Below are 23,847 nucleotides of genomic sequence, written 5' to 3' on the forward strand. Positions count from 1 at the left end.
ATTCTGCATGATACGCTGGTTGGCTTCCCATCTCACCTTTTGGAGGTGGTCCATGTCCACCACATGGCCAAAGAGAGATAACAGGGCTTTGTACTCATGCTGGAGTTAACCTTTTGCCCACCTATGAAAAAAAAATCAAGGTGCCACTAATGCACAACTCAACACAAAGATTGTGCCTGTGCCTGAATAGTGCTTGGATCCCACCCCACCAGGCCATAAGCATCATACTGACGGTGCAGAGCAGAACTGAAAAGAACGTACTAACCAGTCTTGGATTAGACCCTGCACAGGGAAGCCTGAGAGACTTGGTATTTTGATGCCTTCAGAGTGGCTTAATCATAAGATAATGCACAGCCTGTTCACACAAATTAGGGTGGGTCCCGTTTGCATAATGTTGATTTCGGAGACGAAGTAATCTCACAACTTGTTTCCACTGCGAATTTTATCCATTCAGCACATTTGATAAGGGATCAGATCTCAGTCTGATGAAATTGCTGCAGGATGGATTTTGAGAGGAAGAAAGGAGGAATGAGAAGTACATCCAGAAAGGTAACTGGACTTCACTGTATAGTTGATCCTGGATTGCTTGGTTTAGGTAGAATTTAGCTAAGACTTTATAACTTGAAGAGGATCTTTTCTTCTTGCAGGCCTTTTTGATTACAGGATGTTCAATAGTAATTTATTCCCTATTTGTTTTGCAAATAATACAACTTCAGTCAAGGATTAAACATACCTCCCAACTCTCCTGCACTTCTTGCCCCACCAATCTTACAATCTGACTATCTTCCTTAAAAAATGCATCTGTTCATTACTTTTGCAGCACCACACAGGATCAGAGCACCAATTTTCAGACATTTCCTTTGAAATAAAAATCAATTCAGGACATCCACTGCTTTTTAAAAATTAAATTTTACTTAAACATCACTAAGAAATTAAATTTCCCTTTGCAGTCAGCTGGGTCAGGAATTGCCATGGGGCATTTTGACAAAGTTGCGGCTTTTCTTAACTTTCAAAGAGGAGGGATCTCTGCTGATTCATTCATAATCAACCCATTGAATAATACATGGGATGCTCACGACTGTCCAAAGTCCTGAGAAGGAGACAGAATGTATTTCCACAGCTCCTTTTTACTGTAAGAAGCCAGGATGGAAAACACAGCTTTGAGGACTTCGTGGGTTCCTTAAAATATCTGGAGGTGCATATTTTGGGGGATATTTCAGAAACTTCCTTCTGGCCTCACTCTATTACCACATTTTCTGCTATATCTCTCGCTGTAGCAGAAATACACTTGAAAGTAAGTCTTCAGACAGCTTATGCTCTCACACAGGGACCAACAAAGGAGGCAGCAGAGGATGTGGGGTACTGAGATAGAGGGGGGAAGCTGTCAGGGATCAGGAGCAATGAGACACTGGGAGCTGCATGGCTCTGAAGAAGACTTGCTCTCATATTACTGCTACAACCCTAGAAATCATCCCTGATTAGAAGGGGCTTTTAACAGAAACCCTGAAGTTAATGGCTGTAACCGTGGCATATGGCTTTGGTTAAAATGTAATTTTAAGCCACCCTCAATCACTCTGTACTCAGAAAGCCGAAAAGCTTTTCCTGCATTGCCCCAGCACAAGACATCTTCAGTGTGAGGGGCTGGAGAAGCACAAAAAGGTCTAAACTTAGCAGCATGTGACATCTAGATGATTTGGGATGAAAAAGACAGTATTTGAGCAATGGAAAGACAGTTTTTCTGGTTCATTCCCTTGCTTGTACTGTCTCTCTGCAAAGAAAAGGCAGGATTATATGTCTCTGTGATTAAGCTCGTTTTATCTGAGGGTTTGAAGGGTGAAGTGGAAGTGTGGAGTTAAGAGCAGACTGAGCTCTCCCTCTTGCCTTACCCTAGCCTTGGGAGCAGTGTTGTGTATTGCCGGGATACCTATATAAGACCTACAAAAGTCCACGAGGGCCCTTTGGACTGAGAGTAAGAGACTGGTGAGGGAGCAATGGGCTCAGATGTGTCCCGCAAGTGAAAAGTCTTTGGTGGAGAACTGCAGGAGGGATTGAGGAGAGCTTACAATGTGTGAGAGAAAAGGGGTTTTGTTACCACTGGCAAGGGGACCTACCAAAACCTTCTCTTGAAATATGAGTCCTCTCCTTACCCTTAAAAAGTAGTTGTAACCTTTGGCAAAGTTTTTGGGTTGAGTGATTTAACTCGCCCCAACCAATCCCTAGGCGCAGGTCAGGAGTCAACATAGACCAGTGGGGCTACCTTATTTTGGAGAGTGAATGAGTAAAGGCATGGCCAGATGATGCTTACCTGCAGAAGGGTGAAACAGTCAGTGCCATTACTGTTCTGTCTCATAACACAGGTGTTTCCAGAGATGTGTCCCAGTTCAGAACACAGCCTGCAGAGAAATATCTGTGTTCCTTGGAAGGTTACTACAGCCACTCAAGAGCTCCCTGCAGCCTGTCCTTTCTCTTGACCCATTGCTGAAACAAAAGGATGGGCACTGGTTACCTCCATCCAGTTCTAGTTCTCCCCTGGGAACTATGTTCCTGTTTTTCAAGATGTGAATAGGAGCTGCTCATTCCCATCTATCTTCCAAAATGGTTTCAGATTGGTTCTCCAAGGCTTCCTGCAATTCCCCACTTAGCTCACAACTTCTCCCTGCTGCTGCCCTCCATGGGATTTGTTTTCCAGTCATTCACCACACAGTGCAGTATTCAGCTATCCATTTAAATACCAATGGTGCCAGCTTCTTTTATCCTTTTTTAAAATTTCACTGACTTTCATCCTCTCTGGGCTTACAGCGCTGTATCAAGATCAACTTCTGTTTGGACTGAAGACCAGACTCCACCTTGAAAGCCCCAGAAGATGACAGCCCTTTGACAGGCTTGTAAGAGTTTGTATTAGAAGTGCATTAAAATATATTAAATACAAGACCTTTGTGCTCTGAATGCATTAAATACAAGTTCTTTGTGTTCTTTGAGAGGAAAAAGGTGTCAAGGAGAATTTGGAGCTTACCTGACCAGCTGTGCTCCATCTTCTCCTCTGCTTCTGCATAGGTATGTAAAAAGGCTCAGGTAACTTGTAGATAGCTACCAGTAAGTTGTATGACCACAGTCCAAAGAGCCTAATTATTAAGTAATTTCAGCAGCTGCAGGAAGCTCAGGACTTGCACCATCATCTTGAGATCTCTTTCTGCTACAGCCGAGATTTGGTGTCCCCTCAACCTGTTTCTTCCCTGCACGCCTCAGGGTGGAAATCACAACACCTCATTCCATTTTGTGTGGTGCTGTAGTGAATAGGGTAACTGCTTCAGTGGAGCTGCCTCAGTTCGGTGTGTGATTAGGTGCTAAAAGGATGCAAGAAAGGGGTGGAGTAAGCTACAGCTGCTGGATTTGAGTTTACACAGAAGCAAATGAGAAGCAGTTGCATTGAATCTTAGGGGATTGCACTCAATGAAACCAAGATGCGATCAGAACAAAGCCATATCCTAATATTAATATGTTTACCCAGTATTTCAGCCTCCTGAATCCCCTGTTTATAAAGTACTTGGGGTGAAGGAATTTTCTGTTGTTGTTTTGCATTTGTGGAGAGGGTGTCATGGGGCATTGTTGGGATCTGGATAAAGTCCTCTGGCAGTTCAGTGATGTTAACACTATTTACACAGTAAAACACCCGTGATGGGTCTTGCCTATGCTGGTCAAGGCTATTCACGTATTGGTACAATTCATTTAAACTGCAGGAAGAATGCTGGAGTCAGCTAAATCCAACCTCACAACTCTTGCTCCTTTTATACCTTGTGGAGGATACAACAAAGAAGAGAGTAAGAATGAAGGGCATTTTTACAAAGACAAGTTGTCTTATTTTAAAATAGATGTATAAAATCCCACAGGATCCCTGAAAGATTCTCATGCCTAGGCAGGATGAGGTGCACATAGTCAATGCCAGGTCTCAACCCTCTAACAACATTCCCATGACATGACTCATTTTTGGACATCCAGCCTGAAGAAAGTCCAGATGTGCCTCCAAGTGCAACCAGTGGGCATCAGGGTTCTACATCCTCATGTAATTAAGCTCTTTCAGGTATTTCCCATCAAAAAGCATCAAGGGAACGCTGTTCTTAATCACCACATCAATTTATTTAACACTGCTTCGCCTTGGTTCCCCAGTGGGGTTTTGCCATGTGTTCCTGTGGATCTTCCTTCCTAGCCAAATATTTTCATGCTAACAGTTTTTTCTCCCAAGCCTCAGTCTATTACTACAGGCGTTTCTCCCAAAAGACACCAATCTCTCTCCAATTCATTAATGTCACCTTGGAGGAAACTAATAAAAGCGTATGTTCATTAGCTCCATGGGATTTTGTAGAGAATAACGGATATTCCCAAGTTCCCTAGGAGGGGAATTATCATTGCAGTACTGCAGACAGGTTAGTCAGGGCTCACTAAGTCTAAAGGACTTGGCAAAAGGCAGTTAGGGATTTGGTGGCAGAAGCAAGATTTTAAGTGTGGATTCCTGACCCAGTTCAGCCATAATTACTGTCTGCCATTAACATAACGCTGGTTGTGGAATCAGGAAGCAGATCCCTGTTTCCCTCCAGCTTCCAAACATATGTAACCTTCCCACCTGATTTTTAGAAATATTCGCTAATTCTATAGGTTTCATTTTGCAGCTTGGCTGAAAAGTACAAGCAAAATCATCAATAAACAACTGGACAATCTGAATTGTTCTCTCATCATTATTTCTTCAACATAAAACTACCTTTGTGGAAAAAAAAATATTCTTTTTTAATATATTTATTGAAAAATCTTATAAATATGAAAAATCTTATAAATAAAATCTTATAAGTATTTCAATAAATATATAGATATTTATTGCAATAAAAATATATTTCTTCAAAAATTTAATACTTTTAGTCAGCAAAAAAATTGTTCACCTGAATACAGTTAATGCTAAATTAGACACTAATTAATGCTAAACCATAGAATCACAGAATGGTTTGGTTTGGCAGGGAGTTTCAAAAAGCATCTAGTCCAACTCCAATGCCTGTGGGCAAGGGCGTCTTTCCCCAGACCAGGTTTCTCAAAGCCTCATCCAATCTGGCCTTGAACACTTCCTGGGATGGGGCATCCAAAATTATTGCCTCTTGTCCTGGCACTGAAGATCTTGGTAAAATATCTCCCTCCATCTTTCATATAAAGCCCTTTATATATTGAAAAGCTGCAATAAGGTCTCCCCTGATCATTTTTTGATTCTGGTTCCTACCTCACAGACTGGGAAGTGATTGTGTGACAGAAACCCTACCTCTTCCCAGCTCTGTTGTGTGATCCTATGTCTCTAAACACTGTTGTGTTTTAAGGTTAGAAGTATTATTCATGTAATTTCCTCTCTCCACCCCTCAAATATTTCCCATTCAGACAGGAAGTAGTAGGAACACTCTTCAATACTAGAAGATGGTCCCATCAGAAATGTTGGGGTAGGGTATGATCCTTTGATTTCAAAGAGTTTATGAGACAGATGTCCCAGTAATACTCTTTATTGTACATAGAGTGTAGGTCTCAAGCCAGTGTCTGCTTCATAGACCTTATAGATGAGATTCAGCTCACCTACACTTAGCTGCCTCCACTGAGATCAAATGCCACTTCCAGACTTGGGGAGATAAATAATCTACCTGTTCAGGTTCTTCATTTCCTTGCAAATAATTCCAAACCTTTAACCATATAACACCTTACAGTGCAGAAAGCATCCCCAGTTTATGGGCTGGGAAACAAGGATAAAAGGGATGCTGTGATTTGCTCAGAGTCCTGCAGCAGGTTGTGGCATGACTAGGATGCAGCACTAGAGAGCCTGGCCCATCCTGACTAATTCTGCATCATGCAGATGTCATCCTATGTCAGACTGGCACTACAAATAGTTCCTGCCCACATTAATGCTCTTGTATCCAGTGTATAGTCGTGTGTGTGTCCTGTACCATATTCTCAGAAAGAAGTATTACTTGTCTTAATTCAATGGATATAACCAAAATCATCACATCTTTGGAACTTCTTCCATGCTATTATATTGGATTTGGACTGGCCAAAAGACTTACAAACAATCGGGAAGAGGGCAGTAAACACAGATATTGTGGTTGCAAAAGTCACATTTCCATAGCACTTTCGGCTTTTTCTAATTTTTTAAATCTGAGAGTGTTTGCTAAACCAGAAAGGTTCAGAGCTGGACACTTTCTATTTTCGTTATGTTCTCTTTAACCTACCAAAACTACATAGGTCTTCAAACTGGTAGAAAGGATGAAAATGAAGCCTAACTCCACCAAAAAACAGTTGATTACAGGTAACGGAAAGAAATATGTACAGTACATGAAAATAATGGTAATAAAAAAAATCTACTTTCTGTGAATGTTCTCGGTGAGCTTGGGTATTGCTATGAAAAATGTTAACTCTTTTTAAAATATGCACCATATCTTTAAAAATATTGAACCATCTCACTCTGCCAGTTATCAATTTTATTTTTCCTTCACGTATATGGGCTATTCAAGCTATTCAAGAGGAAAGTGAAAAAGCTGTGTAAAATGCATTTTCTTTTTAAGTGTGTTTAAGGGAAACTAAGCTAAACCTAGAGTTTTCTTCAAGTTTCTCTTTTTTTTTTTCCTTAGAAGGATGTTTTCTGCAAGGAAATCATCAATGGAAAATGTTTGACCAGCTGTACGCTTATCTTTAGATCTGGAAACACATGCAATACATGGAAATCCCCACCTCACTTGAAGTTTCAAGGGGATGACTGGTTTTTGTGCTCATGGCTCTTTCGATATGAGTAAGTGTTTCAGTATTTGCTTTTGTTTGCTATCCATCCACTCCAGTTCAAGAAAAAATACAGGAAAATTTCCCCTTTTGCCATTACAGTGCATGATCAGTGCACAGGGATCTGGGAATCTGTGTGCCTGTTCATTTTTTTGCAATCCCCAGAGCAAGGCCTCGGTCTTGGCTCCTTCTTTTGTCTTCAGGGAATTTTAATCTGGAGATTAACTTCCACCTTGCAGGAAATAACAGAGGCGACCTGGATATATCTCGATATGAACTGGCCATCAGAACTCTGTCATTTGCACTGTTGCTAGCAGAGTCTTTGGCTTGCTTTTGGTCCAAGCCTGCTGGCATGAATCCAGTGATAGCTGGGTCAGGAGTTAGCATAGTCCAAGGACCATTCCTCATAGGTTTGTTTAGATGCAGCCACCTTGTTCTGGAGAGAGTTTATCTGTATGGACTTTACCATTCTAGGCCAGCTGGCCCCACAGGCAGAGCATGGGCACTGATCCTGGTTAATCTGCCTGTAAGCACCTATTTGGGTTCATCATGGAGTGTTTTTTTTCTCTGAGGTTAATAACTCAAGTGCATCTTTATACCATGGAGTAAAGTAGCAGAAGGGTCTTGTCCTTTGGTGAATGTTGTCCTACTAAAATCCTTGTCCAACTGCTTTACTTGCCAAAATCCTCCAGGCAGAAGATTTTGACATCCAGGTTATCCAAAGGATCCTTAAACAAGAGCTGTTTTAGCAGTTCATTGGAAACAGCAGCCTCCCATCCTCTCTCCACCTCCGGTAGGAATTCCAGGAAATAAAATAATAATAATAATAAAGGGGAAGAGGACGTTAAGTTAATTTTTCCAGTTGACTGAATATCACTTCATGCCTGTAGCTGCCTTTTTTTTTTCCAAACCCAGAGTACCATAACAGTGTGTGTTGACAACTGCAGGATTCTCACAGGCTCATTTAGGCCTGCATTCCCTCACCTTCTGGCACACAGTTAAGGTCCCTAAATGGCTGGTCTCTCTTTGGAGTCCATGGAAAGAGCTGGTCCTCTCTGGAAGAGAGAAGAACTCAAAACAGGAGGATCACTGTTAGAAGACCCTGCTGCTCTTCACTGAGCTGAATCTAAGCCTCAGGAGCTATTATGATCACTTTCCAGGTATAACTATATCCCAAAACCCCCAAGTCTTCTGGCATGAAGTCAGCTTGTATCCAAAGTTGAGGCTGCTCAGGATGAGCATCTTGTATGATCACTTCCTCAATACACATGCCAGATTGGAGATCTGTGTGTTTCCACACACCTTCTCACTGGAGGATGCCCTAGATGTAGAGTTTGAAAAGCACAATTATCACATTGCTACTCTATTGGATACCAAGACCCAAAAATGCAGCTATGTGCTAATTCTGCAAAAGACAGTGACGGTGGAGAAGGATGCCATCCCGGAAACACTGTATATAAAACACTGGAAGACCCAGAGAAAAAGCTGAGTATAGCAGCAAAACTCTCCTGCACTGGAGTTGCTGTTGGCCAGCACTTGGAACAGAGTAATGTATTGAAGATGGCTCCAGGCCTCTGCCACAATTCAGTGTCTGACCTTTCTACCTCTTCATTTTTTCACCTATAAGACTGAGGGTGAGGGTAACATATGGGTCTTGCCTTCGATGTAAAGAGACATGGTTTTGTTTGCCATCCAAAGCTGCTAAGTTTGGAATTTTTTATCTGTTTTATTGGGCTGTGTGGGTTTTCTTGCCGAACTTTGATCAGTCCTGGTCACTGCACGTCCTGCGTGTGTCCTGCAAGAGGCCTGTAGCTCAAAATCCTGCTGTTCTTCCAGGAGAACAGCACTCTCATCAGGAGCGGTGGGTGCAGAAAGTCTGCAAGATTTGGCTTTCTTTCGTACAGTCTGACTGGATTGCCACCTCTGGTTTCATTTCATACCCCAGGCACAAAGTGTTGATAACGCTTAGGAAAAAAAATATTACATGTGCAAATACAAAAAATAGAAACCCCAGAACCCCAGATGTACACACACATACATACACACACACACACACATACACACACACATACACATACACACACATACACACACACACACATACACATGTAGACCTGCTTCAGCTTGCATTACAGGTTCTCAACCCGGGAGCAAATCACTTGGGAAATTTAATTAAACTTTAATGAGGTACTTTGATTGTTGGGCCGTACGCCTAGTGGAATTAATGTACAATGAAGGGGTGTCTCGTCATGCTGCTGGCAATAGCTGGCAAGTTCATGTAGAGCAGAGCATGTCATCCTAAATCACCTTTTGAACTTGAGAAAGCAGCAGGGAAGAACAGGCAGGAAACTGTAATGGGTCATTTAATTACAGCAGGTCCTCTAAGTGTGAGTCCTGTACATAGAAGAAACTCCTTCTGAGTCACTTTCAGGGCTTTTCAGGAGGTTGGGGAATGGAAGGAGGCAGGGTGGTGGTCTGGGTTGTGGATTCTTTTCTCTTCTTTCCCTTGAGCACGTAGGAGCCTGTACTGGAGATCTGGCATGGGAGATCCTGGAAGACTTAGGTGGTGAGCAGAGAGCTCCATAGATCCTCCATGGGACCTTGGTACACAGCTACCCACTAACCAGAGAAAGGCACTATTTTGTTGCCAGTGCATTCACCACTGTATGCTACCACACAAGACTCCTTTTGGAAAGGATCTTTTTTGTGAAGGACACCCTTCTCTAGGCATCCAGAAAAGTGGCTCCCATATGCTGGGATAGAAAAGAGTTGCAAGGTTTACAAAGGAGAATCACAGGATAATTCAGGTTGTAAGGGACCTCTGGGGGTTTCTAGTCTAAGCTCTCCCTTGCTCAAAGCAGGGCCAATTAGAGCAGATGGCTCAAAATCTTACTGAGTTGAGCTTTCACTGTCTCCAGAGATAGAGATCTCGGGACCACTGTGTGACCCTGTCCTCAGGTTTAACTACTTCCAGAATTTCGCTTGCTGTAACTTTTGTTCATCGTGTTTTATCTTTTCCTGCACACCTCTCATAAGTGACTCTCTGTCTTCTCTATAGCCCCCATTAGGTAAGCAGAAAGCAGCAGTAAGATGCTCCTTGAGCCTTGTCTTCTCCAATCTGAGCAAACCCAGATCTCAGGCTCTCTTCATACATGTGTTTCAAGGTTGCCAGAAAAGATAACCCTCTGCTTTGACCTGTGTCAGTTTGTCAGCAAGAAGGAACCCTAAAAAGAGAAGCCTCAACCTTCCTGCATTTCTGTTTGATCCTTTAGAGATCAGAAGATTCATGACAGAGGGATCAGTGGCAAGATATAATCCATGCATGAGATTTTCCAGGCTAAGATCCAGAACACCTTTGATTCCAGAAGAAGATTCCAGAAGAAAACACAAGCCTTGAAGCCACCTATTTCAAGGCAACCCTGGAGATCCCAGTTTAGAAATACAGTCCTGCTCTATGCTCAGGTACATCGATGTTATAAACAACAGATACAGAAGGGGGACCAGGCAGCATCTGCCTCAGAGGCTTGTAGGGAACAGACATTTTCAGCTCCGAGCCTCACTTACATCATTTTTCACCAAGACAGGCCCCTGGGGGGACAACTGTATTTGGAGTTTTGAGTGCTAAGGGTTCACAAAGGATTTATTAAGCCTCCATCAGGAAGCTCTGGGCATACTCTAGTCAGTGCTCTAGTGTTGCACTGGCCATTGGAAGGTCAGAAGTGGTCAGCTACCACAGGGACATGGAGATTTCAGCATGTCTCATGATGGCCAAACAGTAATGAAACGTCCTGCTGCTCCACAGCCCTACCAGGTCCTTCTGTGCACATGACTGTAGATTGGCTCCCTATTGTAGAACAACCCATCACTGTAGAGTAACCCTCAAGGCAAAGCTCTTTACCTCCTCTGGTCTTTTTCCTCCACACAAATGGACTGAACACTGCTTGGAACATGTTCCAGGAACACACATGCTTAACACAAACCATCGCATGAGCTCTTGATCTGAGATGGGGTCAAAATAGAAAGTTATGTGTGAAGATGCCGAAGGATCATGTACTGTGTTCTTGGAAATCTGGAAGCATGGAACCAGTAGCAATATTTCTTGGCATTTCTGTATCATCATCCATCAGTCTTACAAAACCAAGCTGTCAGTGCACTGACACAGTGTGGCTGGGAGCGATAAATGGATTTGTGTTTTCCACTGTTTTTTCAGCAAGACCTATTCATTCCTGCTTCTTTTTTCGGCAGACAATGCAACTTCTGCACAATCTGAGCAGTGGGTGGGTGGGACTCTGTCATAGAACTATAGAATCATGGAATCCTTCAGGTTGGAAAAGACCTTTAATACCATCAAGTCTAATTGTTAACCTAAAGCTGCCAACCCCACCCCTAACATGTGCCCAAGTGCCACATCTACATGTCTTTTAAATACCTCCAGGGATGGTGACTGCACCACTTCCCTGGGCAGCCTGTTCCAGTGCTTGACAGCCCTTTCGATAAAGAAGTTTTTCCTAACATCCAATCTAAACCTCCCCTGGTGCAACTTGAGACCATTTTCTCTTGTCCTATCACTTGTTACTTGGGAGAAGAGACCAATTCCCACCTCATTACAACCTACTTTCAGATAGTTGTAGAGGGCAATGAGGTCTCACTTGAGACTCTTTTTCTCCAGGCTACCATACACCAGGGTCTTGAGATCTGAGTTGCTGAGTGGAAATCGACAAGTGGGCATCCAGCACCCCAAGCTGATGAGCAACTCCTCCATTTCTCCAACTCCTTGCTTCATAAGGGTCCAAGGGAAAAACTGTTTGTGCAGCACCAGGATATTTGCAGAACAATCAGGAAGACAACCCTACCCAAATCCTCTGCTTTTACAGCGGGGCATATAAAGCAAACATAAAATAAGGTGCAGATCTGGGTATCATGTGAAATAAAAATGAATCCAGCAACTTCTCATCACTGAGGGGCTGTGGTCTAGGTTCACAGAATCACAGAATCACAGAATCCCAAGCCATTTTAAATGATGCCTCTGCTGTGGTGTTCAAGTTGGGAGCCCTGCTACCCCAGGATCTCAGTGGAGACAGCTGAGCATGTCTGGGAAAGAAATCCCACCATAAGTCACTGTTCAGACTTGCCCAGATCTGTGCAATCACTCATGAGGGACTTAGCAGGCTCAGTTAAATGTTAAATGCTAAGTGGATACATCCAAATCTGCCTGTGAGATGAAAGAGGCAGTGGTCAAAGGGGAAAAAAAGTTCATGTGTGATCCTGCAATCTCATCATGCGACAAGTGCCCTTCACTGCATGATCACATCATGGGATCTCCTGCAGCTCCAGGTGTCCTGCCATGCCTGGCACCTGGAAGGAGCAAGGTGGTTGCACAAACATGCACCAGCCCAGCATTTCCTAATCCTGGAGCACTTGACTCTGCAACTGCAACACTTCTTCCATCCTCCTGGGTGTGGGGGAGGGAAGCAGGAATGTTTTCTAAGGTTGTAAGATCCCAACAGACAAATCCACCCAAGTCCCACACTAGCATTACCCAGGGGTAGTAAGTAATTAAGGCCTGTGTTTATCCTCATAAAAGAATAGGACCAGGATCAGAGGCACACACGTTTCTTCAATGACCCTCCAGTTATTCGTAGCACATTCACTGGGGTGATTTTGGCCCAGTTCAAGCAGCACTGATGCAATGCCCAGGTAAGGTCCAAGGTGAGTGAAGGCCAGGGGCTGTTTGGACGCCGTTTTCCTCTTTTTGGAGCCTGAGAGAGTTTAGTAGGAAGGATGGACCAGCTGGGCTCAGATCTGGCCAGTTTATTTTCCTGCACAGATGCATGCACATAAGCTATCAGGGCATCCAAAACCACCATGCCACTGGGGCACAGTAGGAGCCTGTCACCTCTCCCAGGTGATGTGGGATGTGTACTCTGCTGGGCTTTCACCAGTCTGTGCTGACAGCTCTGAAAAAGTAGACCAGGGGACATGGCCTTCTCCAAGCCATGGCAGCCTGACCTCCGTACTCTGTCTTATCTACTCATGGGCAGCCCAATCATTTCTTCTACACCTTGAGCCATTGGTGCCTCTCTCATCTCTTTCCTATTAACAGCCTTTGGCCTTACTGTAAGGTCAGTCAAACTCACCTGGTCCAGCAGATCCAGATAACATTCTTCATCCTTTCCCAGTCCAGTCTCCACGTAGAAGATTCCTTCCCCTAGTCTGGTCCTTCTCTTCTCCATCTTCTGGTTCCTCATCAAATGTTAATCTTTCCAATCCTGCTCTGTTCCTTCCCCACCCTACCCTTCCTTGCCAGACCAAGTCTCCCTCTGCAGCATCTGCCTCCAGTGCTTGACAAATATTCCTACAGTAAATAATGAGAAACTCAAGTCTCAGCACTCTTGAGCTAGACTGATGCCCAGAGAGGAAGTCTGGAGGTCTCCAGACTGGAAAAGAGATGGGTAAAGGGGTGGGATTTAACTTATGACATAAGGTCATCTAGTTCCAAGTCCCCCTGCCATGAGCAGAGACATCTTCCACTAGACCAGGTTGCTCAGAGCCCCATACAACCTCACCTTGAACACTTCCAGGGATGGGGCATCTACCAGGTTCCTGGGCAACCTGTGCCAGTGTCTTACCAGTTTCACTGCAAAATTCCTTCCTTATACCTAGTCTGGATCTATCCTCTTTTTAGCTTAAAACCATCACCTTTGTCCTATTGCTAGAGGCTCTAAAACATTTGTCCCATCTTTCTTAATTCATATGTATGTGTATATATATATATATGTATATATATGTATATATGTGTGCATGTGTGTCAAAATAGGTGGGTAGAGCTGGGAATACCCTGCAAATCAGAGCTCACAGCACTCTTGGGTTCAGAGACTCATTAGACCTCAGTAGCCTTTTCTACACTGGAGAGATGAGTGGTGACAATCTATGTGGTGCTGTGTGATGCTCAAGACAAGAGGTCTGGCCATGATAGGAGAAAATCAAATAGCTTGTTCCAGGTCAGGGGTGCTGAGGAGCCTGTTTTAAACTGAGGTTTTCTGCATCCTCCCTGCCTTTTGGCTGAAGCCCAAAAGAGCAGCAGGGATACCCTTTGCTTGCCAGGCAATCCAGCCTTTTCCACTCAAGCTGCAGGAAATGCCCCAAACAAACCAACACCACCACCAAAAATGAAAGCAGTGATTTGTTTCTCAAAATACGAAAATGTGGGGTGGGGGGAGGGGAAGTGGAGGGAAAGAAGGATGTTTGGTACTTTAGCTGGCCAGGGGGGCAGTGAGATCAACTATCCCTTGGTACCTGATGCCTCCCGCTCCCTGGGATGCTGGGAGGGAGCAGCGGGATCATGACTCAGCCCCCATGCGAGCGAGTTTCCTTCCTGCACCACCAGCCCAGGCTTCTGATGTTTTGTTTGCCACAAAGCTCTGGGGGCCAAGTGGGAGCTCCTGGAAATCAAAGAGAAAGAACAACATCTTGGGCTTGCCGAGGCTGGGTGCGTCCCGGCTGGCCCCCAGGGAAGAGGGCATTTGGAGGGAATAGAGGTGGGAGCGCTGGAAGGAGGGCATGGGTCAGGTCTCCAGCATGAGCTTTCTTAACTCCAAGCATTCCCTGCATGCAGCAATGCTCCTCAGATGCCCTTCAGCTTCTGTCAAGAACCCTCATGGGGTCTTCAAGCTCTAAAGAGGAGGAGGAAGGAAAGGAATCTCTTCTTTCTTCTCAGGATGCTCTCCAGTCCTCTCTCAGACCCACTGTGTGTGAAATGGGACCCCAGCAGTCCCTTTTGCATTGAAATGGGGGTAAATGGGTTTGGAGGCAGATTAACAAGTTTTCACTATTATCAGCCTTCTCTATTGATGCCAAAGACAAAACTTTCAGTCAAAATGTGGTTCAATGAAAGCTAAAAAATGTCTGTAGACTTTCTGATAGTACCCACACTCAGCTGCTTGGCCCTCAGGCCCTTGAGCTGATGTGGCCACATCCAAACTTTCCCTGGATTTGCCCTCGCTACCCTGTCGCAGGGCTGGGGCAGGATTTGTTGGCCTGGGCACTGCTGTGTTGGGGTCTGGTGATTTCAGTGTGGATGGTAGTGGTTGAGGGCTGGGGATCTTCCTTGTACTGGTTTCTTGACCAGTGTGAGCCTAGTACAAGTCTCTCCGTGTCCCTTCCACTGTCCAGAGGTGACCTTGAATATATACCAGCCTTCAGGCAGTGCACAGGTTTTGGCTTGAGCTTTGTGAATGGTGCAGAATGGTTGCAGGAGCACACAAGATGCATTCAGAAGAGGAGGGTCTGGTCAATGGATTTTACTTATTTATTGCAAAAAGATGGAGAAGATTCCTATCTGTCTCATTCCCTCTATACCTGCTGCACAAGCTCTCCCTCCTCCCCAGCTTGCTGCTCATTGCTGGGCCATTGGACCCAACCCTTTCACCATCTTCCCTCTCTCAGCATCTCTGCCTCCATGGATGAGAGGTGGGCAGGAGCTAACCTTGAATCTTCAGCCACAGGGACTGGTGTGGATGGCCTTAGCTCCTGCCTTGAAGCCTTGAAGCCTTGAAGCCTGCCTTCTGAGCAAGTCCTGGCTGGGGGCTGGATCTCCAGGTGGACACCAAAGGTGACATGCTGGATTTGCAATGAAGGTGACGCTGGATTGATTCTGAGCCTGAGCCCAGAGTGTTCAGCCTGCACTGCCTACCCCAAGGCTTTTCACCCCAGCTCCCCGCTGCTTTTGCCTTGGCACACAGGACCAGTAAGGAAGGAGAGACCCCAGCTGCTCACAGCCCACCCTCCCCAGAGCCAAGCCCTTCTTCCCCATCACCCACCTCCATCCCCTCGCCCCTGTTTTCCTATTCCCAGCATTTACCCTGCCGCACGTAGCCCTGGGGGAGCCGGAGGATTGTACACAGAGGGAGAAGTTATTTTTCCTTGACATAAACATCCAAGCCTTTCCTCGGCCCCTTCGCTTGAAACGTGGAGGTAGGACCTGGACTCATAACATCCGGCAGGAGGGGTTGGCCTTATCTGCCAGGAAACACTCAGCTCCGGATACATCCTCCCCTGCTCCCGGCACCCCAAGCAGCTCCCATTGGCAGTGCCGGGCAGGAAACCACTCAGCAGCTTGTCTCATTCCCTCCTCTGGAGGGATGGGAGGGAGGGCCTGATCCTGTCCTCCCTGCATGACTTCCCATGGGGTGCAGCAGGGTTCAGAGTCAGGGTGGAATGGGGGCAGAAGAAGATGGAGGGGGAAGGTGTTTACTTGTGAGCAGAAAGGGGTTGACAGGCAAAGGGGGATCTTTGGGAGCTGGCAGTGTTGAGGGTCTCCCCTAGGCTCTGCCACTGCTTTGCAGGGTGACCTCGGTCAAGTCTCCTCACCCCCTTCTCTGCCTCTGCTTTCCTCCCCTGTTTCTCTTTTGGGAGCAACAGAGGGGGAAAAAATCATTTCCCAGCTGATTTGGTAGCAGCACTGAGAGCCCCGGCATGGGGTAGAGACCCCTTATGCTAAGGGCAGCACAAGCAGTTAGTCCTGTTAAACTCTCGGTACGAGACAGTTCATGTCCCAGTGCTAGACAGAGAAAGGATGGGAGGGAAGGAAGTGTTATATCTGGTTTACCAACAGGGAAACTGAGGCACAGAGCAGCCATGTGTCTGTTTGTCATTCAGGTCTATCCCAGCCCCATGGCACTGGGACAAACAGACATGGCTGGTGGAGTGAGGATGAGGAGAAGCCACCACCTGCTCAAGTGATGCAAAATGACCCCTCTGGGGAGGAGCAGGGCATGACACACACTGCAGCTCCCAGACAGCCCAGATCCCAGTGCTACCCGGGAAGGTGACCTCATCCCTGCTCCCAGTGCCCAGCACCATGCCCTGCACAGCCACAGGGCCAAGGGCTGGCCAGGGCCACCGGATGCCAGGGGCTGAGGACTCATACCCTGGCCACCTCCTGGCAAGGAGATACCCTAGCTCTAGCCCAGCCTGACCCCCCTGAGCAGGAGCCCAAATGTGGTGTGAGGCCATTTTATCCCTTCCTGCAGCCCTGATTTGATTTTCCTGCTGGTTCCCAGCCCATCCCAGCCTGGAGGAAGCAGACCACAAACCACAAGGCTCTTTTGGCATGCGCAAAGACAGCCTTGGGCTCAGGGTCTGGGACAGCGAGGGAGGAGAAACATGCCCAGGGCTGGTGCAAAACAAGTCCTGTTTGGTGTAGAGACCCCCAGAAGTCCATAAACCACCACAGCCATCAGTCCTCTGCAGGTATGCTGGCTTCCCAGGGGAAAATATAGGCTCCTTGCCACCTCTGATCTGGTCCCTGCAGCAATGCCCTGCATCCCCAAACCATGCTGGGAAGCAGGGGGAAACCCATAGTGTTGCATTTTCCATCCCACCGGAGAAGGGGCAGATGGCTTCAGTCCTGAATTCCATCTTGGCTGCCAGTGTCCCAGAAGGTGGAAGCTGGCTGCTCCCAGCGCTGGGTGCGTGCCTGGATCCGGCCTGCGAGCCCTGGCTCCCAGGGAGCCGCACCTTGCCTTGGCTGCAGCTCCCAAGGCCCCCGGGCACCACAGCTCCCGGTTGGGGCCTGTAGCTGTTCCTGGCGTGCAGAGAGCACAGGGACATGCTCCCACCTCTCCTCACGTGGCTCCAGCTCAAGCAAGTGGGGACAGGCTCTGCTTGCGGGAGCCTCCGTGCATCCCATCCTGGTGGGCTCCTTGGGGTGGGATGCATGGAGAAACCGCTTTTGTCCAGGGAAACCAGACTCTGTCCATGGTCACACATGCTGGTGGGAGCTCCTGGTGTGGGCTTTGCCTCCCCCAGCCCCAGATTGACTCTGCCTGTCACAAGGGAAGGAGGGAAAAGGCTCATGGGGTGTTGCAGTAGATCCTATCACTGCTTAGGAATAAGGAGCAGGACAGGCAGGAGCAGTCAGAGAGGGGGTCTCATCAGGAGGATGGCAACAGACTGAATCTGGCATGCTGGTGGCAGTGCCTAGAGCTGACCTTGTTGTGGGGTTGGGAGGGCTGTGCTCTGCCTCCTCCCCAGTGCAGTTTAAAACCTCATTACACTGCTCTCAGCCTCTGCTGCAGCCGACCTGGTACAAAGGGACATTTACCAGGTGCCCTGGGCTAAGTGCCCCTCTAAATGAGGACCTGTGTGGAAGGAAGCAGGCTCCTGGTTCAAAGGTAGATCCAGGTTTGGACACACACAACCAGGCCACCCCTGCCATGAGCAGGTTTTAATGTGCTACCAAGGGGCTGTGTGAATCCACAGGGATGGGGGGGGGGGGGGGGGGAGGAGGCAGGAGGAGCAGGTTTTCTCCAGCCCTGCTCCTGCTCCTGGCATAGTCCCACATGAGTCAGCGCTCCTGGACAGAGAGGCCAAACCGGCTCATGCCACCTCCCTCCCTCCAGCCCTGATTCACAAATCCCTTTGGAAGAGGGACACTGCCCCAGCCAGGCTGGTGCAACAGCCATCTCTGCAGCACACCAAGCATTGTGCCCTTGTGCTGTGCTGGTGCAAGGGTCACCACAGTTCATGGTGCCAGCAGAACATCCAAAGTTGTCCATGTTTTTCCCCCTCAAAGGAATTGGTAGTGTGTGTGATGGAAAGGCTGTCTCAGGGGGCGGCACTAGTGGGGTATAGAGGAGGACCACAAACACAGGACATGGTGCATCCCCAAATACTCATGCAGCTTTCTACCTCCTGGGACCACATCTCCCTGAGTCAGAGATAAGTCATTTATGGGAGGCAAGCCAGCCCAGCTGGGTTGGGTTCCACTGGGCTGGGTTGAGTGACCTTTGAAGACTTCTTCCAGCCAACACACATAGGTGGTCATCACAAAGTGCACTGGAAACTATTATCCACTTTTCCACTTTCTGGGGCCAAGCAGGAGGACTCGGCCTCGGAAGACACTTCTTTGGGAAGTGTGCATGGCTTAACCTCAAGGACACAGGGACACAGCCTAATTTAATGTCTAAGAGTAGGCTGGACTGCAAGATGGCCTAGGCTTTTCTCTTTGCTAGCTATGCCTGAAGGGCACCACTCAACATCCACCTCCAAGAGTGCCCCTAATGCAGCTCCCCACATTTGACCCACATTCCCACATCTCAGGCCTCACTGCCTTGATCTGTATTTGCAGCATGGACCCATTTAGAGGGCCCTCACACTGCAGAGCATCTTAAGTGGTGCATCAGCATGAACTGTGAAAGACGGCCTTAAATGTGAATAAAACCCTTGCTCCAGGCACTGGCACTTGCTCCACAAATAGGCAACATCCATCACTTGTGCTTGCCAACACACCAAAGGCAAAGCTCTGCCTTAACTTCATGGTAATATCTACATAGGTGTTAAAAGGCCATATTCGTGAGATGGCAAAAGCAGGATCAAGGCCATCAAAGTGACTTGTTGCCCCTGCGACACCCCATGAAAAGCAAACGCATGCCTTGAGTCAGTTTGTTAGAAAGCAGTCCACGGTTTGTAAAGATAACCACAGATCTTTTTTATTAAAAAAAAATGGAAGTAGAAAAGTTTGGCTGCAAATACCAACAAAAAACAATTTAAAAAAATAGCACTTGCACAGGAAACGTTTCTGTTTTGAAAACTTTGTCAATAGCTCCAGCAATTCCAATCAGAAAACAATCATCGTATAAAAACGTATCTATTTAAATTAAATATTTTATGCAAACTCGTATCTACACTCATTCAAAATGCATAGAGTCACACAGAAAAAAAAAGATGGAATGTTTTAGCTTGAAAACCTGTGAAGTTGGGGGGGCTTTAAAGTATTATTTGCAATTATTATTAATACATGTTTGGGACCGAAACCAGAAAATCATAGCCACGCTACTAACTAATCATTACCAAGTGCCATACAGTAAACACTAAGATTAATCATGTCATATAACTGATTTAAAATAAAGCTTCATCTTTATGAAAAGGAAGAGAACTCGAGCATACAAAATCCGAGGGGAGGAATAATGGAAGGAATAAATCAATGTACAGCTTTATTACAAGCAATAATACGCCAGAGTTAGAAGAGGCATTGGGCACTGCGGCTCCAAATGTGAAGCATTCGCTTTCGAAGGATGTTTGATAAAAACTATGTCTGCTACATCATCACCTCTTTGCCAAAATGCTCACCCCAGGACCCATTCCCGGCCCGGTGGGGATGGCAGCTCATGCTGCATCCCCTTTGGCAGTGCTTTTGCTGGGAGGCCAAGGGGAAGCCATGGACAGGAAAGACGCCAGCCAGATCCTGCCTTTCCAAGGATCTTACCCACCTCTGGAATGCTCAGACTGAGCACCCTTGGGGCTGGTTGCCCCCTCGCAGCCCCTGTGCCACTGCAGCATCCCTGGTGTACCATCTCCTCTGGGGTTTCCTAAGGGATGAAGCTGCCAACTCACAGTCTGAGGACAAGGGGTGGTTTAAGCCCCAACAGCATGGTCGGGTAGGTCAGGGCAGCTGTGGCAATGCTGACACCACAAGCCAAGCAAGAGTGGCTTGCAGGCTGTGCACCCTTTCACCAGAACCTCCCCTTTTTCTCCCATGCCTTTTCCCCTCCCAGGTGTTTATGCCCTTGCCAGGACTTCAAACCTGCCATCTGTGGGATGCTGCCACCCTCCCGACTCCAAAGCAGAGCTGGGGGTGTTCTGTACTGGGGGGCAGGCTTCCCACACTCCCAGGAGCATCTCTGCTTTGGAAGAGGGACTTGGCCAATGGGCTTTGGCATTGGGAAATCCCCCCAGCATCATCTGGAGCAGGGCACCTGAGGCTTTGCACCAGTGGTGAAACGACGACTGAAATCCTTTACCTACACCACCGAGGAGACTCCACAGCCCTTGTGTTTCGGGCTTGGTCACCCTGAGGGGCAGTGAGCGATGTCCCTGGGCACAACACCTCGTAATACTGTGTCGGGTCCTTCCTTGGCCGGTCCAGGCGGCCCTGGCTGAGGCTCTAAGAGACGCTGTAGTTATTGTAGTAGGTGGCCGTGGCATCAGCGAGGACGGAGATGAGGCTGGTCTCAGAGGCATGGGAGCTGCCAGATGTTGGGATGTGTCCATTGGCCAAGACCCCACTGTGGTGGTCACCATGGCCAGGGTTGTTGAGATACTGGTCAAACTCATTGCGGTCCATCTCCCCCAGGAGCTCAGCTTGGCTTAGCTGGTCCAAGGTGTCAAAGCCATGGTGGTCGGGCGGTGGGGAGAGCTGGCCCAGGTGGGCATGGAGGGTAGGGGGATGCAGAGAGGGGAAAGCAGGTGTGTAGTAGCTGGGAGGAGGAGGAGGAGGAAGGGAAGGGCAGCTGGAGGCAGGGGGGATCATGCAGGCCGCCGGCTGCGGTATGGGGCTGAGAGGGTGGTGGTTGCATGGGAGGGAGCTGCCTGCATACTCCGGGGAGTAGGTGGCTCCAGCGAGGTGGGAGCGGTGATGCTCATCGGGGCAGGGCGAGGAGAAGAAACTCTGCTCATGGTCTATGGCATCCAGCGGAGACATCTCCGGGGGGGTGGGCAGCCCGTAGGGGTAGGTGTCCACACTGGTGCTGCTGCTGCTGCCTGGGGCCTCCCGGTACCCCCGGATGGACGGCAGCCCTGGGCGAGGGGGGTACTCACCCGGCCCCTCTTTATCCCCCCCGGCCCGGCCGCAGGTCCGCTTCTCTGGCACCACGTTTTGGTCCCGTGTCAGGCTGCCCAGCAAAAACCCGGGGTCCACCCTCTTGCAGATGCGCTTGACCTGCTTCTTCCGCCGGGGCCGGTATTTGTAGTTGGGGTAATCTTGCATGTGCTTCACCCGCAGCCGCTCAGCCTCTTCCACGTAGGGACGCTTCTGCGAGAGGCTCAGAGCCTTCCAGGACTTGCCTGAAACAGAGAACAAAACTCCTCTTAGCACCCGCGGCAGGGGAAGGAAAGGTGGCTGCCTCCCAAAGCCTGCAGGCACACAACACAAGGGCAAGGTAGGGGTCTGAGCTGGCACACAGGGAGGATGCAGCCTGCAAACCCTTCGGGAGGATGGGAGGGCAGCAGGAGGATGAAGAAGGGGGGGATCAAAGCCACCATATGTCCTCCAAATCTCCCGATCCTAAGTCCCTGCACAGGGTGGGTTCAGGGTTAGCTGAGCCTCGCTGCAGATAAAACAGGACAAATAAACTCCCCCAGCTCCATGCCCTGATCTTCCAGTGCCTCTGTGGGACGGAGATCATGGCTGCCCAGAAGGGAATGCCAAGGCCATGCCTGGCTGAGCAGGGGTCAGGACGTGGTGTTCCTGGATGTGTCCCAGCCCGCACCCTGCCAGGACTCGTGGGGTGTAGGATAGACCAGGGTGCCACGACCTTGCTGCTCCTGGTTCGAGATACACAAAAGGTCCCCAAGACACAGGATAGAGAAGCAGTGCTGGGGCAGGGGGGGATGTATCCTATGGTGAGGCTACCCCAGGCTGTTCCTCTGGGTAGGGGGAGAAATGAGGATACAGATCAAAGCATTTGATGCCTTCCCACAGCCAAAGAGACAGCAGAAATAATACTAGCAAGCTGAGATGCTGCATGGTAATGCAGCAAGGAGAAAACCCAAACCAGCAAAGAAAACACCACAAAACTGTTCAAGGAAACACAAACTTTGGGCAAGAGGCTGGACAGCAAGGCTGTGTTGCAATTCAGGCAGCTCTTTCTCAGGCTGTCTGGGCTGGTGTTTTCTGTTTGCCCTCTTGGTTTCACATTAAAAAAATGGGATTGGGAAAGGGGGAAAATAGCGGATGAGGAGTGGGAAACAAATGTGTGTTTAAAATGGGTTGTTATCCCCAACAGAAACAGCAGAAACACACAAAGAAAGTGCCATTCAATATTGGGGTGGGCTAGTGAGTATGGGGACAAAGTGGGACAGCAGGGGCAGGCCAGGAAATCTAGGGTGTCCCTCCTTGCCCAGCATGCAGGGATCCCTGACATTGGCAGCACAAGCAGTTTGCACCCCAGCAGGGTTTGCATCCAAGTGGCTGCATACTCCAGAGTGTGGGTCACTGCTGGGCTTTGTGTCCTGCGGGATGGGTGCACAGGTGCCTGCTCCCTGGGGTGCAGAACCCCTTCAGGGCGATGTTGCCCCAGGATGCTGGACCCGGCTTTGCACCCCACAGCCTGGACATGCTCACTGCATGCCGGACCTGCCTGTATCCCATGGGGTGGCCGGGAGGATGCAGGCACCCCAGCATGCCAGACCCAGGCACGGCTTGCACATCGCGGAGCGCGGGGACGGTTCCCGGTTGGGCACGGTTCATACCCCAAAGGATGGCCGATGGGCGCACGGGTGCCCACACCGGGATAATGGATCCAGATAGGATCTGCACCCGCAGGGATGCCCCGGTGGGTGCTCGGACGTTCACCCCGGAGTCGCACCCCCTAACCCCGCATGCCCCCTCTCCTCACCGAGCATCTTGCTGAGCTCCGCGTTGTGCAGGTCCGGGTTCTGCACGGCCAAACGCTTCCTCTCGTCCTTTGCCCACACCATGAAAGCGTTCATGGGCCGGCGGATGCGGCTCTCGGAGCCCTTCTCTCCCGGCGGACACCGTGGGGGCGGCCCCGGCGGGACCCCCTCGGCCGCGTCCCCCTCCAGCCGCTCCGGCCAGGGGAAGGTTCCGAGCAGCGCAGCCATGGCCCGGCCCCCCCCCGACAGGCTCTGCCCGCGGGGTCCCCGCGCAGTCCCAGCCTCCTGCCCGGCCTCCCCCGTATTTATGAGCTCCTTGGAAAAAGCCTCCTCCAATGACACCGAAGGTGCTCGCTGCTCCTCCTTGTTTGCAAACTCCTGAGCCCCGGCCGGGGTGGTGCGGGGAGAAAACTTCTCCCCTCCCTCTGCCCGGCACGGCCGGGGGGGCAGCTCCCCCCAACACCCCCTTTCTTCTCCCCTCACCCCCCTTTTATTATTATTAGTGCTTATTTTGCCCACTGAAGGGGAGGGAGGACGGAGCTGGAAACAGCCCCACCATCCCCAAACAGCCCCGGCTGCACACTTTCCCCCCCCCTCACTGCACCTCAGAGCCCCCAGAACTTCAAGGCTGGGGGAAATATACAGAGAGGAGATGAGGGTGCT

The 23,847-nt window shown here is 48.6% G+C and overlaps 1 protein-coding gene across 1 annotated transcript; it reads right to left on the reverse strand.

The window, feature by feature from the left end:
- Positions 1-19,258: 19,258 nt before the first annotated feature.
- Positions 19,259-23,569, reverse strand: SOX7 (SRY-box transcription factor 7). The gene is made up of 2 exons (XM_005146398.3): positions 23,187-23,569; positions 19,259-21,633 (listed from the first exon to the last, which is right to left on the reverse strand). Exons 1-2 carry the CDS (start codon positions 23,410-23,412, stop codon positions 20,735-20,737), a joined length of 1,125 nt encoding a protein of 374 aa, XP_005146455.2. The 5' UTR covers positions 23,413-23,569; the 3' UTR covers positions 19,259-20,734.
- Between the last annotated feature and the right edge of the window lie 278 nt (positions 23,570-23,847).

The sequence above is a fragment of the Melopsittacus undulatus genome, chromosome 3, assembly GCF_012275295.1.
Source record: "Melopsittacus undulatus isolate bMelUnd1 chromosome 3, bMelUnd1.mat.Z, whole genome shotgun sequence".
Lineage (NCBI taxonomy): Eukaryota > Metazoa > Chordata > Aves > Psittaciformes > Psittaculidae > Melopsittacus > Melopsittacus undulatus.